Source organism: Augochlora pura, chromosome 7 (assembly GCF_028453695.1).
Source record: "Augochlora pura isolate Apur16 chromosome 7, APUR_v2.2.1, whole genome shotgun sequence".
NCBI classification, from domain to species: domain Eukaryota; kingdom Metazoa; phylum Arthropoda; class Insecta; order Hymenoptera; family Halictidae; genus Augochlora; species Augochlora pura.
The window spans coordinates 23322849-23342064 of NC_135778.1; the positions used below are offsets into that span (position 1 = coordinate 23322849).

The following is a 19216-nucleotide window of genomic DNA, read 5'->3' on the forward strand; positions in this document are numbered from 1 at the left end:
AAGAATATATATCTGGTCTCGTCGATACGCTTAGATACATTCATCTACCTAACATCTCTTGATAAACTTTTTCATCACATGCAGGACTATCATCATTATTCTCTAATTTTTGATTAACATCCATCGGATTATTTACACTATTACATTCATTCGTTCATTCCATACGCTCTCAATAAATTTAAAATATAATTCTTTTGATTTACAAGTAATTTCTCATTCTCATATCTCAACTGCATGCCAAGTAGTTGCTTTGCTTCATCAACATATTTTAAATTCACATACTTTCTTAATTTCTTTATATAAAATTCTTCAAATTTATCTGTACTACTTGACACAATAATATCATCAACATGTACAGTATAGTAGATTAACTCATTCCCTTTCTTACAATAGAATAAATACGGATCTAATGTACATTGTTTTAAACCTATGTTTACAAAAGTATCTGTCAAATATTTATTCCAACATCTACTAGCCTGCTTGAGCCTATAAATGCTCTTTTTTAATTTGCACACTTTTCCATTCTTTCCATTATAACAGTCCGGTAATTCCATATATATATCTTCATTCAATAGTCCATGTAGAAACGCAGTTTTTACATCATACACTTTAATCTTTCTTTTAAATTCCGCACACACACTAAATAACAATCTTGTTGTCTCTATCCTACTAACTGGAGAAAAAGTTTCTTCATAGTCAAATCCTGGTCTTTGACTACATCCCATGGTCACAAGTCGAACTTTATGTTTCCTCTCAAAGCTCGTTGGATCTTCCTTGATGGCGAAAATCCACTTGCACTTGATCACCCTTTTATTCTTTGGACGATCCACCACATCCCAAACTTGATGCTGTTCCAAAGATTGCATTTCATCTTTCATTGCCTCGTACCAATGATTCCATTCCTGTGAATGCATAGCTTCAATGACACTGTTCGGTATTGTTGTATCGAAGCATTTCATGGCCTTCTGATTCTTGATTCTTTTCGATTTTCTTACATTTCTCTCTTGGTCCTTTTCCTCTTCTTCTTGCCTTTTCAAATACTTGTTTATCATGATGGCTTCTTTTGTTAAATTTTTTGGTCGTCCTCTTCTTACAGTCACAGGTAATTCTTCTTGTATTGGAATTGTCTCTTCGATTTCTTCATCTCCTTCTCTATTGTTTCCATCGTCAAAGATCTCCATCCATGCATCCTCATAATCACTTCCTTCTTCGTTACTGTCTCTTTCATCATTCGCCTCTCTTTTTTCATTTATTTCATCATCTTTACTTTCCTCGTTGTCTATATTTTCACTCAAATCTACTACAATTATATTGTCTTCTTCCTCTCCTTTTTCTTTCTCATGTTGCAGCAATTTAGATCCATTCTAATCTTCTATTTTCACATCACAATCACATATTATCCTATGTAATTCAGGAAGATAGACTCGGTATGTATTGTTTTCGTTATACCCAACAAAGATTCCTTTATATGTTTTCCTGTCGAATTTTCTATTTCCTCTTCCCTTTATTAATGTATATGCTGTACACCCAAATCTTCTCATATGTTTTACATTAGGTAACCTCTCATACCATATCTCACAAGGTGTTCTTTCATGTAACCTTGATTTTACTCTATTGCGTATGTATACAGCAGTGTTAACTGCTTCTCCCCAAAATCTCAGATTTAATTTTGCATCTGTTAGCAGTGTTCTAGTTGTTTCAATTATCGCCCTATTAGCTCGCTCTGCTGTTCCATTACATTGCGGGGTCATTGGTGGACTCAACTCATATGTGATTCCGTTTTGTTCAAACCACGTACCTAGTTCCTTTCCTAAGAATTCCCCTCCATTGTCCGATCTAATCCTTTTTAATTTCTTCTCTGTTTGATTTTCTTTTAATATTATGATTTTCTTCATCTCTTCTGCTGCTTCGCTCTTCTTATTTAATAATCTTCTAATAGATTTGCGATCGTAATAGACACGATTGTAATAGATTGGTTGCGATCTCCGGGAACCTCGTCCGGTTCCCATCGCTCCGTTCCACACTTAAGTGGCATATTTATTTATATCAAATTTATTATTTACACTTTCTCTATACACGTTTTATACAATTTCTAGAAGATAAGGCTAATACAATATGTCAGGTTGGCTGTCAGATAACAACTGCCAAAGTTCAGCTCGATCGGAAAACCCTGAACCGTGTTGTCGTCTTTTATTCCGGCAAGGGAATTCCGAGGCGACACCGGTCATCCATCCGGTGTTCCTAACAATATCTTCTCAACTCTATTTGCGACTCACGCTATCTCACTCACAAACCTCGTTGCGGTCTTCTCTACGGCTGGGCACAAAGTGGGCCTTATTCCTACTTCCTTGTGCACACATCATACCATTCATACTAGATGGGACACTCGCATAAAAATTCCAACCATTCACTCAGTCATAGACCATGCAACCTAGACGCATACATAAAACCAACACTCACATATGTTCTATGGTTCAGATATCAGTTCAATTCATTCAGGGCCGAATGAACAGTATACAATATGTCGAACTGCAGCAGTGTCCGGATCAATCTTTCCACGAGACCATCGGATTGTGGATGTAGAGCGGTTGTGCGAGTCTTCTCAATACCCAGCAGAACCATCAACTGCTTGAAGACCGCCGATTCAAAATTTCTCCCTTGATCCGAATGGAGTTCCAATGGTACGCCATGACGGCTTACAACTTCTGTAAGAAGCGCCTTCGCAACAGTCGTCGTCCTCTGGTCCGGTAATTTCGTCTTGTCCAGGTAGTTATGGTTAACGCTTTATCACCTGACGGTCTGGGATTTTCATGCAATGGAGACCGCAGTGATGCAAGATCCATTCCAATTGCTGGTGAAAAAGGTCCAGCCATGGTGTAGTTGGCATTAATTGATCCAGGCCATCCTGGAGGGGCGTTGCCATTGGCGAGGGTGTAACATAGTCTTTTCGCGGTGTCTACACGCTCACGTCTCAATCCGAAAAGCCCAACAATATTGCACTGTGAGCTGCCGAGTGCAATGCTGCTCCTTATGGGACCGTTTATCGATGAAACTCTCGTCCTGTTTGGTCCTGGAGTTCCAGTGGCCAGTGCTACGCACCAACCTACAGCGGCGGAGTTTGCCCCATGCTCAGGTCTTCCTGTATGCATTTTGTATCTATCGGAGATTTTATGCAGGTGTGAGGAAACCCTGGAGACTAGTTCAGGGCACCATCTCAGTCTACCCGCCATATCATTACCACCCGGGAAGTCGCAATCTGATATGGATTGCAACCCTTCGGGGTTCAGTCTCTCTACCTGTGGTCGATATCCAAGCGGGTTCAAATTTGGGATGGTTCCAGGAGGGTACACTCCGTCAGGGATTGGGTTCCAGTCTCCGAATTGACGTTCAGCGTTCTGGCGTCGTGTTTCTAATACCAACTGAGAAGTAACATACGGCGACACATAACATTCGTATTTATTATGATCGTTGGCGGAAATCCGGCCAAAACTTCCCGATGGTATGGCTTCCGCATCATGTCCCCTTGAGGTATTGTGGTATTGGCGACTAGTTTATAATACTCATATATGGGCTGCGGAATCGTTAAATCTTCAGGCACTAAGTTCAGTGGGGATTCCTCATCTTTGTACCTGTCTTCAGCGTTCACCGTCCGGACGTGGTCAATCAGTACTGCATTCAAAACACTAGAATATACATGCTGGAATGCGCAGAACGGCACGTCTCTTCTGAGGCGAGAATTCTCAGCCTTAAGGTCTGCGTATACGCGCTCGCACAGCATGGGAAAAGTGGAAAAATCCATATTCTGTGAATATATTCGGTGCACAGGCTGGGTTCCGGTATACGGTCCTTCTTGCCACAGCGGTTCATCACGTAGGGCCTCTTTACGCGCCTTCGTCACCGTGCGTGTTACCTCGGCGGGATCTCGGATCTCAACTGGCTGGGCGGGAGCGAGTCTTCCCTCTCTCCTTGGCCATGCCTTCGATCGTCTGGTTGGCTTTCCCTCGCGCTGGTGATCTTTCCGTTGGCGTTTCCGGTTTATCACTCCAGTTTCGAGCGACTGGTGCCTCATTATACTTCCGTGTATTATATGCGAACATCCTCCTGGCATCTCGATTCATTCCTGGTTTTCCAGGAGCATTACCTTGAGCCTTCTGGCCTTGCATTTTAAGTAGTAAACGTTTTAAAAACAGATCACCTAAAAACGACGACACCAGTCTTCGACATCCTTGCGATTCTCAGGCCAGTAAAACCGTTGATGTACCTTGTTCAAAGTTTTATTTAATCCGAAATGGCCTCTCGTCGGTGTATCATGACAATCCATCATCACCGACTTCACCATTTCCTTCAGAACAACCAATAGCCATTGGTTTCCTCTTCCATCTGGTGATTCCCATCTTCGAAAGAGTAAATTCTCGCAGACCTCCAAAGAATCCCAAATAGAAATGAAATATTTGATTCCGGACTTTTTCCCCGCAATTTCTTGCCAATCCGTTCTTCTACCTTCCTTCTTCTTTAACAGGATGAAACTGATCTCTTCATCCTCGTCTTGGTTCTTCTTCCATTCTTGCAAATCTAAAGTTTCGCAGATGGTTCTCAGAATCACTCTATCAATTTCTTGATCTATGGATATCTGCCAGTACCCACTTTGCAGATCAATCGTCGAAAACCAACAGGAATCATCCAGAGCAACCAAAGTATCTTCTATCCGTGGAATAGGGTACGAATCTTTCTTTGTGACGTTATTTAGTCGCCTGTAATCCACACAGAATCTGATAGTACCATCTTTCTTCTTCACTATTACGATAGGAGAAGACCACGGGCTGTGGGATTTCTCAATTACACCCTGCTGTTCCATTTTCGACAATAACTCGTCTACCTCCGCGCGTCGGTGCAGAGACAAACGTCGCGATGCTTGATTTATAGGTGAGCAGTCTCCGGTGCATATCTTGTGATGCACACGTCACATTTCCCCACCTCTTCGGAATTCTTGCCAAAAACGTCCGAAAATTCCACCAACAATTTGGCAAAAGTTGAGCTCTGCTTCTTAGATAGATTCTTAGAACATCTTTCATGAAGGTCCTTGAGATGTGCGAGAATCTGCGGATCTTTCCTTTTCTTTTCCAAAGCAAAGTTTTCACCAAATTTCCGCATTGCCACTTGCTTTCCTTCCGGATGAAGAACTTCGTGTACGAAATCCAATTGGAAAGCATGTTTTTCGAGGTAGCCAGTTCCTAGGATGCATTCTTCCATCATATTAACGAGGAAGAACTCTTCCTGTGGTCGAACACCTTCGAAGGAAACGGGCATGCACACCTTGTCAAGAATCGGCAATCTTTGACCGGAAACCGCAAAGATTTTCACCCCTGCCATGCTCGCCGATCTAGCTCGTCCCGCAATCAAATCTTCTCGCAAGAGGTTGACCGATGAGCCCGAATCGAAAATTATTTTTCTCTCTTCTCTCCCAACGATGCCTTTCACGAAGAAAATCCCTCGCTGGACAGCTTCTAAACGCAGCACGACAGGGGAAAGTGTAGATGCCGAAGTCGAGCGGTTCCCCTTTACGTCGACTTCTTGGCGTTTCCCTGCAAAGTTATCCTCTTCTCCTATGTTTAATTTTTTATTCAATACGGGCATTCCTTTTCGCCTTTGTTTTACCGTGCTGCTCGTAGCTCTAGTCTTGTATCGACATCTTGTCATTGTAGTGTTCGTAAGCTCTCTTTGCGTCTCGGGCTGCTCGGCGGTTTCCGCCGGAATGGCCTCTGCCACGTGGAGTTCCACGACCACTATTGGAGTTCATTTTTGCATCTGAATTGTCACTCATTGATATTGTTGCGCGTTCTCGATGTCCGTCGCGGCATCTCGTATATATTCTTTATTTATTTACAGTTAACACCAACTATATATCTGTAACTATTATAATTCGTAAACGTCCTCTCGCTTCGATAGCTCGAGAGAGTCTCTTCGACTGACTGTCAATTCAACGACTCCGTGACAACCCCGAACTTCTTCTATTTCCTTAGGGGTTGTTCACTATGAAGTATTTCTTCATTACGGCGACTCCACATTTGTCTTTAGAGTATAACAAATAAAGATCGGCGTAATCATGGCAACTAAACACTGCCGAAGTTCAGCTCGGTTGGAAGATTCTGAACCGTGTTGTCATCTTTCTATTCCGGCAAGGGAATTCCAAGGCGGCACCGGTCACCCATTCGGTGTTCGTAACAATATTATAAAAAAAAAACTTGACGGGGCCATCGGAAACTCCCCGCTTTCACACCATATTTGCGTGCCATCTGGTCCGTGACATCGACACCAAACTTTGTTTGATTATAAAAAGTAATAGTTCTTCTAACACATTTTCTATTGTCTTCTATTTGTATATTTCTATGTTTGGTGCTTAGAAGCAGGTCTTTTACTTTAGGTTTACTTTGATTAGGTTTAATTTGAGGAAAACAACGTCATCTTGTCCTTTGTTTCTTTCGCTGGTATTGGCAGTTCCCTTTTGTTCGATCGGATGGTCTCAACCAAGGTTGTCTTTAGTGCAAGCGATTTTTTAGCTAGCGGGATGCTTGTAAAGAAATTGCCTGTCGTGATACTCCTACCTTGTTGTAAATATGGTTCGGGCAACTTCAATGTTATAAACTCTCCCAACGAAGTTGAGCATCGAGTTTCAACTTTTCCCAGGTAAGGAAAACTATTCAAAATATATTTTAATTGAACGTCAACCGCTAAGCAAAACTTAATGCCAAAATACGGCTTCTTTGGCATCTATTGTGTAAACTTGCAATGAGCTTTCGTTGGAAATAGCTGTTCATCCATTGTGATATTTTGATGTGGCTTATAACCACCCTGGCTGTTACTATATAAATCTGTTCCATGGTTCAGATATCAATGCAAATTTATCGGCTTGTAACCTTTTGGATCGTTCGCTTCTTTTGTCAAAGCGTATAAATCTCAGAATTTCTATAAATCTATCTCTGGGCATTGTGTCTCGGAAAAAGGAGGTCCCCATTTCCTTGACCACAGATAAGATATTATTGCGCTCCGCCGCGCCATGCGTTCTCGGTCTTCCTCTGACCATTCTCAGTATTATTTATTCAAGATTACACAAGCATTACAATTCGTTCACAAATGTCAAACCGTTCGTAATGACTGATCAATAACGACTCTCTTCTTTCTCGAAGACTGTCAACCAGCTAACCCTTCTTTTATCCTCAACACCACAAGGAACGAAGTTGGCGCTGGCCATATAGAAGTTGGTGCTCCCAACAATATATACATATTATGAATTGGTTTTGTAAGAAACTCTGAAGGTTCTACGTGTGCTCGTCTCAATGAACTGGAAAAGGGTGTCGCCCTTTGAACCCGCTAATACGTTCCCCATACCAGTCCATTGCATCAGCGAGTCTAACTTCGAGGATTGATCCAGCCGATTTGTTTTCCTTGAAATAATATAGATTTCCGGTGACGGGGAACGTCATCAAAGATATACATACCACAGGATACACGCTTATGTCGTCGAACAATAGGAACTCCTGAAGAAGCGGTTCCTATGGGAGATGCAAAATTTAAAAATCGCAGAACGTTTTGACAGAGATTTGGGTAAAAAATAACAGTGTCAAGGCTTGATTAAGACAGAACCGAAAGTCTTTTATTTGATTTAACGTCTTTTATACATCTTAGTCGATAGGGCCGTCTGAAGATTTCGTGGGAGGGACCAGATGTACAGTCCTGGACAAAAAGATAGCACATGTCTGCAATGTTTAATTTCTCGAAAACTACATGAAATTTCTCATCTCTTGTTCTTCCCATAATTTGTCGGGTCTTTTAGCAAATTATGTATAACTTTTCTGCTGAGAAACATTCAAATTACGAACCTTGAGTAAAATTATTTCTCTAATCTCACTATCACTTAATTTATTTACACGACCCCTATTGTTGCCTGATTGTGCATTATGTAATACTGGTTAATACCTGATCAAAAGCTAAGAAGCTACTGACTAATGGCAACAGAAAGTTCAAGTGTGTTTTTATTTCGCCCCTTGTGTCGTAAGCATTAAATACTACAATTTACATTTTAGAAATTTTACGTAGTTTTCCAAAAATTAAAGATATCACACATGCGATTGTGTGCTGACGCACTCCTTTTACTAGGCCCGAGATTATCACATGATAGACATTCCACAAATATACGCATTAGAGGGCTTGTTTTACCCGGGTTGACATTTACCGGTTCCCCACGTTCGTCTTCGACATCAACCACATAGTAAAGTTTTTTTTTTTATAATAGCACTGCTCCGATTTCTAGTTGAGTTTGGTTGGGCCCTTTATATACCCAAATTTTCGTGGAAAAATGGTTTTGTGGGGGATGACTATATGTGTCTATATCGTGGGAGCCCATCTCGTGGACGGTGCCTGTGACTCGAGGACATGTGGTTTCTAACCCTTTGGTGGACGCTAGCTAGTATCCTACATGCTCACGAAAGAGCAACAAATGATTGCAGAAAATTTCTGTATGTTACAGTACTATAAATATACTCCGTAGAACGCGTGAATTTTACTCGGAATGTGCGCTGTAAGAATAAAACAGGTTAGATGAAAAAGTGACCATCGCGCATGAGTATAGGTCGTGAAATCCGGTATCAGGGTACAGCCCGACTATCTACTCACATTCCTCCCTGTTGATTTTTACTTGCAGTAAAATGAAACCATAAACTTGAAAGACAGTGTATTCGGGTGAAAAGGCTGATACAATTGCGAAGGCTGGGCTCAATATTTTAGTCATATTATGCTGGCATGAGTTGTCAAACTATAAAACTGTTCATTTAGATTAGAACGAACATAAAAATGCATACACATTTTAATTTAGAACAACTGTTGGACTTTGTTACAATATATATCTAATCGTATTTCTTGAAATTTTGTATTGCTGTATCATAAATAATAGATATATAAAGTATGCTGTTTGCTTAAATTATCGAATTGTTTTTACAAATATATGGACACTTTGCGTGAACGTATAATTTTATAATACATTTCATTGTATGTGATGTATGGTTGCTTAAAAGATCATGATTATTATCAAGCTCTATTAAAATTGAAACACCGATGTCATAAAATGACCGCGGTAACATTAGTTGTAACGACGGACTTAGAAATAGGTATTCCTAAAAGTCCGTTGTTGCATTGAAATTATAATTACAATTTGGCGACAGATAACAGAATCAGGTCATCTGATATATTATTGCCTGGTCTTTCATTTGTCACAGTCCCCGCGTCCGTAAGTCTAGTTCAGAGCTCCAAATTATTCAGCACGTAACATTCAGATCGCGGGGGATACACACCTCTTGACTCTCGTCGCAAGTTTGGCTATCCGCGAACGCCTTATGCTCGGAGCATATCAATAGATTTCCACATCATCCATTGTTTGGTACCACTCGTCCTATTGTTTGGTAACACTCTACATAGCTATAATATCTTTCGAAGTATGTACGCGTTATTTCTAATTACAATTTTTCGCGTTTTACAATGTCGTATTTAGTTAAATTTTACCTTAGGAGACCGAAAGTTATCGACTTTTTATGGTATATTCCAGTAGATATTGATGAAAAAACGCTGAAAATGCAAGTGCGAACGCGCAAAATTCATTAATTCAAAAGTTACACGTATCAAAAATTATCGAATTTACAGCGTTTTTGACAAGTAATCGCGCCGCCATGTTGATCGTTTCTAGATGTCCTCCAATGAGCGCCGCTAAGAAGCGTCGCAATATTGTAACATACTCACTCCAGAGTCAGTAATGAACGTCTTGTTTTACGACTAGATTTTAGCACAAACAACCCAAAGCAAATACATACTATATGCAAAAATTTATGTGAAGTGCGGAACATTCCAATCGTGGTTCCAAATTGGTCGCTTTTTCATGTTTGTGCTACTATCTAGAGAGTTTTGTCTTGTTATTAGATATTGACTTTAATATAGAAAGGTGGAAAGAAGACCGTTAAAGAAAAGCAAGGGAATGTTCGTGCAATGCCTGACATAGGACTCGATCGTGGGGCTGCCTGCCAGCACCACGGGACTACAACCCGTAGTCGATGTTCTGGGCAGTGTTTTAGTTGCCATCTTTTTTAACCACCAACTTTTTAAGAACTATAGCTTGGTATGGTAGTTTAGAAGCAGTAACTTCTGAAATTTAGAAGCAGTAACTTCTGAAATTTAGAAGCAGTAACTTCTGAAATTTAGAAGTCGGATGGATTTTAGAGTCGGAATGTATTAAATTCATTTTTAAAAAAATAGTTATCATGGTACAGACCGAAAACAGCAATATAATAATATAAATAACGCAATTTTCAAGAAAATGAATTTAATATCTTCTGACTATGAGATTCAATATACCATATGTTTCCTAAATATGCGTTTTCTTTCATATGGGGAGAAAAGAAAAATAACAAAAGTTAATAAACGAAATAAAAATGTTTTATTTACGATGTAATTTCCCAGATTGGTGTGGTATAAGACACAATTTGTTACATATTTTAATTTTAACTCTAAGGATTTTGTTTATTTTCAAACACCATATAATATTCTGTAATAAGTTTTGAGTTTTGAGTTTGTAACAAATTTACGTTGTTCATTGCTTCGTTGCAGTATTGATTTATAAAAATAAAATAGTTTATTCTCATTCGCACACTTACTTCAAAACTTATATTTATATTTTCTTTCCTGTGATTTAATAAATAGTTTTCTATCAAATAAGTATACTTTATTATGTATCATCATCATCATCACCATTACCATTGTCATTATTATTATTACTATTATTATTATTTTAAGTCTCTACTTAAATCTTATTTTTAATATTAGATTGTAGTTACTTTCATTTGTTATTCATGATTATAATATATGTTTAATATTGTAACAATCTGAATATTCTTGTTTGTTGTGCTATTATTTATTCTATTCCATAATATTTTTTCAGAGTAAACACCAGTTCATTGTATTAGTTTGGATTATGATGGTATCAGTGGCAAGTCTAGAAATCAGAAATCATCATATTTCATATTCAAGTGATTGTGACGAATTGTTTCAGTACATACATATGTAGGTACGCGGGAGAATTAAATACTCGAGTTGCGCTGAAGGAATTTATTGTCGTCGCTTTTCCGTAGTCGTCGTACGGAAGTGTTGCGTGTCTACATATATTGCCAGGGCGTTCGTCGTCGACTGTCCGAAAACGATCTTTCTGAGGTCCTTTGTCGATTCTTTCGACGAATCGCAGACGCCGCTTATTGCTGCCGACGACTGGTGCGTCTCTCAAGTGTTCTTCGTCTAAACAGTCGACGATGCCCTGACGACGGGCACGTGTACGGGTCGCCAAACATACTTGGCAAAATTAAAAAGATATTACAAAACGATAATTACATGAGAAGATGATTGCGAGTATTAAATACTTCTAAGAGTTCGTAGCAAACATGTATCAAAGCGAAGCTCGGGAAAGATCCTCTGTTCGCTGGTTCCGAGAATTCCTACGGTGTTCGTTTGGTCGCTGATGAGTGATCGGTTAAACATTAGAAGAAAGGGGGCCCAAGTGGAAATTGGAGGACGGGAGGCGAAGGAGAGATTTGGTCGAAGGGCTCACTCGATTGCGCGAAGTCGAACAGCGTAAATCAACCAGCTAACCAACAGCGGGAGAATCAAATATTTTGTTATATCTACTACAGTTTTTATTTTACTACAGGTATTTTGTTTTTTTTTTTATTGAATTTTAATCTTATTATATGCAAATCCATCCTGCTAGCTTCTATATTTTGTCCTTACAGTTTCTTTATTATACAGGGTGTCCTTAAAATGTTGTAAGTCCTTGACAAGGGAGATTCCTGAAGTCTTTCAAAGTAACTTATTCTGTAACGAAAATATTGGTTATGTCTTCGTCACTAAGTTATCAACTAAATACACTAGTCAACGAATATGTATTTATTATATTTTATTAATTGTAGCGCGATACCACAATTGATGCGATAATAGTCGCGTGGTCGGTCCACAGTCATGTTCACTCTCGGATTAGTCTGATTTTGTTCATAATTCGTTCACAAAGCCACAAACATTTTCGTTAAGGAAAAAATTACTTATATAATATATTTTAGTTAATGAAGTACAATTTAACATATCTGTAAGACATAAACGTGGTTCAAACGCTCTTCGACAAAACGCAGAAAAATGAAAATGCTTGGAAGAAAGAACGGAAATACGTTCATTACAACACTCAATGTTTTAACATCTGAATCATTCATTTAGTACATCCTGTAGTTTTTACAATGTATATATCGATTATATATCGATCCCTCAATTGATTTTTATTCTATCTAACTGCTTTTTATTGGATACATAAATGTAACAGGTGGTCGATAAATCATCGCCAAATTTTTATTGGAAATAAAATAATATTGCTGTTTTGAAAGAAAAATAATCGCGTTTAAGATTTATCAAGATGGATTTTAAAAATAATAGTTTCTTATCAAAATTTCTGTTTTGGTGCTGTGTAATGATGTTATACAATTCCATAATAGATAAAATTCGAATTTTTGATTAGCATTGGGCGTACGGTCCATTTAAGATTGATTTATACTCACAGACGAGCCACGTACAAGCTGATTGGATCGATAATAATTTACATGGATTTGAATGCTCATAAATAATAATAAAACACTATCAATCCGCTCGGTTTGTCGGCAAATGTAAATAGATCTTTATGCAACGGTTTTATACTACGGTTAACTACAGAATTTACAAGTAGCTGCTACACTCCCAAACAAAAAGATAGCACGCGTGTGCTATCTTTAATTCCGCATTGTGTAGTTAAGATAGCACGGAAATTCTGAATGATATGTAATCCCTACATTGTACGAATATGAAACCATAACATGTCTTCACTTGACTTCAGCGATCTTTGTGAAAAAAAATATAAACATATGGTTAGGTACACATAAAATGATAGCACACTAAGGATTTGTTGATACTTTCTTCAGTATTCTGTCAGTTCTTGAGCAGTTAACGTAGTATTTTTGAGTCATTAAGTGCTTTAACTCATATAAATTTACACAATGAGGCGTGGAAAAAAATTAACTGAAGGTGAAATTGCAACAATTATTGAACGATCAAATCACACTGCAAAAAAACCGATTATTACTTTCAGAAAAAGAAAAGTTACCATTACGGAAATTTCGAAGGAAATTAAAAGAAGTAGAAAAGTAATATACAATGTACTGAAAAACTTTGATGGTTACGGTAAAAAGAAAAGTAGTGGTAGACCAACTGAACTATCTAACCGTGATAGACGAGCAATTCTGCGCGCTGCGAGTAATTCTTGTGCAACAGCAAAAGAAATTGCTCGCAAAGCGGGAGTGAATACGAATATCAAAAACGTTCGTCGTGTACTCCCAACATTTAGCAATATAACTAGAAGAAAAATTAAAAGAAAACCACACCTACAGTCTAGACACATGCAGGAACGTTTATTATTCGCAAAAGAACACATACATCGGAAGAGGTCCTGGAAAAAAATTATCTTTACTGATGAGAAAAAATTTAATTTGGATGGTCCTGATGGACACTTATATTATTACCATGATATACGGAAAGAAGAAGTAAGAACAATCAGGCGACAAGCAGGAGGTGGAAGCGTTATGATATGGGCAGAGATTGGCTACAATGGGAAAACCGATATTCATTTCATTCAGGGCCGAATGAACAGTATAAAAAATGACGAACTAATTAAAAATCAAATTAATACGTATGCAGAACACATTGCTAGGAAGCCATTTATATTTCAGCAGGATAATTCTGCTGTACATGCAGCAAAAATTCTTCGAGAGGATTTTACAAAAGAAAATATTCGTGTTTTAAAGTGGTCAGTATGCTCTCCTGACTTAAGTATAATTGAAAACTGCTGGGGAATGTTATCGCGAGCTATCTATGCTGAAGGAAGGCAATTCGAAAACATTCACGATTTAAAAAAGTGTATCCAAAGAGAATGGAATAATTTACCACAAATTCAAATCCATGTTATACAAATCTTTACCAAAGAGGATGATTGAAGTCATCGAAAATAAGGGCGGTGCCACTCATTATTAGTTTGTTATAATTAAAGTATTTTGTTAATAATTAAAATAAAGTGAAGCATCACAAATCCTTAGTGTGCTATCATTTTGTGTGTACCCAACTATATGTTTATATTTTTTTTCACAAAGTTCACTGAAGTCAAGTGACGACATGTTATGGTTTCATATTCGTACGACGTAGGGTTTACATATCATTCAGAATTTTCGAGCCATCTTAACTACACAATGCGGAATTAAAGATAGCACACGCGTGCTATCTCTCTGTTTTGGAGTGTAGATGCTTACGTGGCAAGATCGAAAACCTGAATCCGGCCAATCTCGCTACAGGGTTGACGACCAGAGGGATGATTGCGCAAGTCACATACGAAGATTGACCGTCTAGAAATGGTGTAAGTCAGGTACGGTCGGGTGATAATTGCGTCTCGAGACTACAGTCTATTTGCCGTTATTAATTTCATGATATTTTCTGGTTCATACGATCCATCACACGAACTGTTTTATTGAGACTCGCGTCACTCTATTTCGTGCAAATTTCAGAGGATGCGACCATTTTCTCGAAGATCACCGGGAAGTACATATCTAATACAAAACCCCTCCTCTTATTTAGGGGTTAAATACGTGCCCGCGAGAATTGCCTGACGGATGTAACTACTCTACTTACCGAAGTTTACTCTATCTTATTACTAATTATACCTCCTATCCTACCTTGATCCCAACTGTACATCTTTATTTTACATCGATGGATTTACCCTATGTGGTCGATGCCTTCTCACTGTCGTAATTTTCTTGCTCCACCAGAACGACCGAACGCGAAGCTCTGCTTACATGATCCTCATATTAATCCTTTCGCTCCGACGGGCGTATACATACGCTGCTCTCGACGAATGATCATTCATATACGAAGAGCGTATACAGAGTGTTTCAAAATGCAGTGTTTCACAGGTACCCCCCATTTCCCGATTGCGAGACATTTTTGGGACACCCTGTATAAACAGTGGGTGTTAAGGATTCTATAACGATTGGATTTATGATGCGTACGTGACTTCCTGGCTATTTTTGAGCTGCAGGGCCTTTTTGGCAATTTTCGTATTTTAAGCATCTGGCACCATAAACCAGGAGAAAGACGCCAAGCCCGAGACGAGACATCGGACCCTTGGACTTTCTTCTGGTGCTCAATAGCCATTTGACGTATCATAAACCCCGTGCACCGTGCAAATTAACGTATGCCAAACGACCCTGTGCAGCCAGCGAATTTGGGGGAAACCCAAGGTATTGACCTTCGGAAACAACATTCCGAAGAGCGGTACTTGGTCTTTTGCAACTAATTTCGTATTGGCTGATAGGTGTTCGCCTCGTACGAAAAATTAGGGATAAGAGTCTTCGTGGAATGCGAACGACCACGAAGACGCCAGAGTCTATCCAGAGACAATAAATAGTCAAAACACAAGCACAACAACGAAACACGATAGAAACCAAAATATATACCCGACGGCGCTCAGAAACGAAGAGTAGCAGGGACTCGCCAGACTCTCATAACCTCTGTACGGCCATTGTGACGTCCTTAAATAAGTGTTAATTGTTTATTAAGATAAAGCAAAATACTTTCAATATCAGAGCGTGTTCATCGAACCAGCGACAAATAACTTTCGCTCTAAACAGTGATCCTTTGAGCCGGATCACGCACGCTCTAAACAGTGGGAGTAGGAAGCATTCGTATACGTTTTAAAAAGGATAACTCTTTTATGATTGGACCAAATGGGATATTAGAGTGATTAGTTTATGAAACAATGATTATAAAATTGTTTTCTAAAATTGCAATCCCTTGGCATGATAAAAGAATTAAAGATGATGTTTATTTCAATTTTTTAATCTGATTGTCTAGTAAATTGATCACTCTGACATCTCAAATAAATAAAAACTTTCAGACCGCTTAGCCCAATTATAAAAAAGAATGGCGATTGCTATATCAACAAATGAAACAAACAGTTCGCGAATAAATTTAAGTGACGAAAGTAAATCACTTGTCCAGCATGAGAGGGTTAGTATATTGTGAGCCGGCTCTGCGTCGATCACGTGAATTTATTTGCATTTACTGATTGGTGTTTACATAAAAAGTCACTATGCAAGGAATCAGGACATCTATGTGCATGCGTCGCCTGCCCTAATCATTGTGTAGTGTTTTTCCTTGAATACAGAAGTCACAATTCTACAGTATTGTGACGTAGTGTAACATTGAACGCGGACAACAAAGTCGTAAATAAATTAAAGTCGTCTGTAATTAATAGCAGTAGTATAGTTCTCTGTATGTTAACTAATGACTTACTGAATTTCTGTTTTTGTTATAGCCGCATCTACAAACCCATTCATCGGAGCAAACGCTGGTTCATCCGGCACAGGTCCTACAAAGTGGTAGTCACAGAAAATTATGAATCTAGATCATATTACATATAAAGGTGAGAAGGTTGTTGCATAATTTTTGACCAGGTGGATTGTTGCATAATTTTTGACCAGGTGGATTGTTGCGTGCATCTATAGTGGACAGTAAATGTGGTATTCGCGAATGAAAGTATACCAAGTCAGGTCATTCCAAACGTTGAAGCGATCATCAGTTTCGTTGCATTTACGTTGTAAGGACAGGTTCAATAATGTTTTGTGTAAAAGTACTTTACGTTGTTTAACGAGATCTAGTCATTAGTATCGACTGCATAAACTTTCTCGAACGATTATACGTAACGGAAACTTATCATCATCAAGAATTAAACTCGTTACTTCGTGTCGACAATTTTTGTAATAAAATATACTTTGTTTCCATAGCTTTTGTAGTACTTTTTAATGTATCATCCAGCCATAGAATAGTTTCCCGTGGATAGTATCCTCGAAAAGGACAATTATTTTTACGTGATCCGTTTACAAAATTATAAAAATTATACATTGTTATGTAAAGAAAAAAACACTGCTTTTGATCTTCAAGCATCAAAGAACTGATTTGCAAAAATGAAATAACAGCCAAATTGTATTCTACCGTTTAACATTTAATATCTTCGATTGATTTGATCGCAGACCCATCCATTGGAATTAAACAATAGAGGACACTGTCTCAAATAAAAAAGAAGAAGAACGCTAATCGATTTTTAGTGTAGCCTAATTTGGCGCTATCGGTATCCACAGAGAATTTAGTAACTATGAAAAGGGATGGAAGGGGAAATTTATATGTACGCATGAATCCACCACGTTTTCCGAGAATCAGAATTAAACAAAGTGCGACACGAAGAAGCTGCAGTGATGAAAATGCAGTTTCTCCATGATGAGTTCACGAATATTCTCAACGATATAAAAATAAATATTATTATATTGGACGCTAATATTTAATAATAACAGTTTCGTTATGTTCGTGCATGAAGTACATACAAATTGGTACGTGCATATTTATAGATATAGATATATGTGTATCGGGTGGAGCACATACGGTGTACTAGTAGAATGTCTTCAGGCACGAAATTGCTATTAAAAAATATTATTTGATGAAGTTGAAGTACCTTACAGATTCTTTACATTTATTACTCGTCAATTCTTCGGATCAATTTTTGTGTTCTCCTTTGTTCGGAGATTTTCCTATTCAAACGTAATATACAGAATGTTCCGAATACGAGTATATAAAGTATATTTATTATTTAGAATAAATAAAATTTTTTCACATATATCTATTATTTACTTTTGCTACTTAAGGAGTCGTTCGAAAAATCATCGAATAACCTTGAAATCATGAAAAATATAAAATCTTAACTAAAATTGTTTGATTACCATAATGTTCGCGCCTTAAACTTAATCACGTTTCATCTTAACATTTCTTTTTCTTTTATTGATAGTAAGAAAGATATTTAAGTTATTTCAGTTTAATAGAACACCTTGTATAATAATAATGTATATAAATAATATCATAATGTTCAAAATTTGTTCAAATACCAAGTTAAAGGACACAGTTAGTAAAGAATTCTTATTTTCAAAATTATTTTGAGAAACTTACTTTTGTGTATACATGACCTCTTAAATATTATATATGAGTAACTTACGAGTAATTGGGAATGCATTCATATAAACTCGACTGTATACCAATAAAGATTTCAATATTTATACTTTTCGTTGCACAGTATCCGTTCGATAATTATCCATCGTGCTAATGCCGAAATATCGGAATCCAATTTATCAACAAATAGAATGTGCACGGTATTTAATGTATTGTCGCATAACGTTTATCTATCGATTAAGGTTTACACAGTAAATCTAAACTATTTGATTTTTATAAAAGTATAGTTCAATACTTTATTACGTGGAACGTTTCGAAAAATCTATCTATGCAAAAATGATATGCAATTCTGTTTCTATTTCAGAAAATCTTTCGTGTATAATAGCATTAGAATATATCGTTTGTAAGTAAATTTTCTTTTTATCTCGAAAAATCATGGAGACAATTCAGTTATTTTAAAATTGAATATATAAGTAACTAAAATCAACTTATGCTATAAAAATTAAAAAATACATATTTTATAATAACTTAATCGCATGAAAAGTAGCATTCTGTGTGTATCAAGAGCGAATCAAGTAAATAAAAATTTATAAAAATTACTTATTTAATTTGTTACTACATAAATATATTGTTTAAAGATTTTAAATATAACGTACGACCCATTATAGTTTCATGTCTTCTATAACAGGCGGCCTTAGACAGTGTGTTTACTTAACTTATAACTATTATTGTTTAACTTAATAACTATTTTTCTTATAATAATTTAATTAAATCTAGAATAAAGACAGATACATGTTCCAATACATTTTTTTAAACAACATGTCTCTGAAAAGTTTTTTATAACGATTACATGTCATCTATTTCAATAATTGTTTTATAAAGTATTGATAACATCATTTATTTAATTTTGAACTGTATTAATAATAATGTTTATTTATTTGTCAAGTAATAGTAAATTTGATGTTTATTGATCCACTCTATACGTAACAGCAGCGTATGCTGACTGATATCTAGGGTGTCCCGGAAATCGTAGTACAACCGGGCAGGGGGTGATTCTACATCAAAAAAGAAGAAA

At 37.4% G+C, this 19216-nt stretch overlaps 1 protein-coding gene across 3 annotated transcripts in view; it reads left to right on the forward strand.

Moving 5' to 3' along the window:
• The window catches only part of LOC144472461 (dnaJ homolog subfamily C member 5), an 86862-nt gene extending 68493 nt beyond the window's left edge, over nucleotides 1–18369 (forward strand). For 2 of the 3 annotated variants that reach the window (XM_078185569.1, XM_078185572.1), the window contains one exon: nucleotides 16463–18369. In XM_078185569.1, coding sequence (XP_078041695.1) covers nucleotides 16463–16530 — 68 coding nt within the window. In that variant the 3' untranslated portion in view covers nucleotides 16531–18369. The remainder of the gene's footprint in view (nucleotides 1–16462) is intronic. The other variant, XM_078185570.1, reaches the window with a different exon arrangement.
• The last annotated feature ends 847 nt before the right edge of the window (nucleotides 18370–19216 follow it).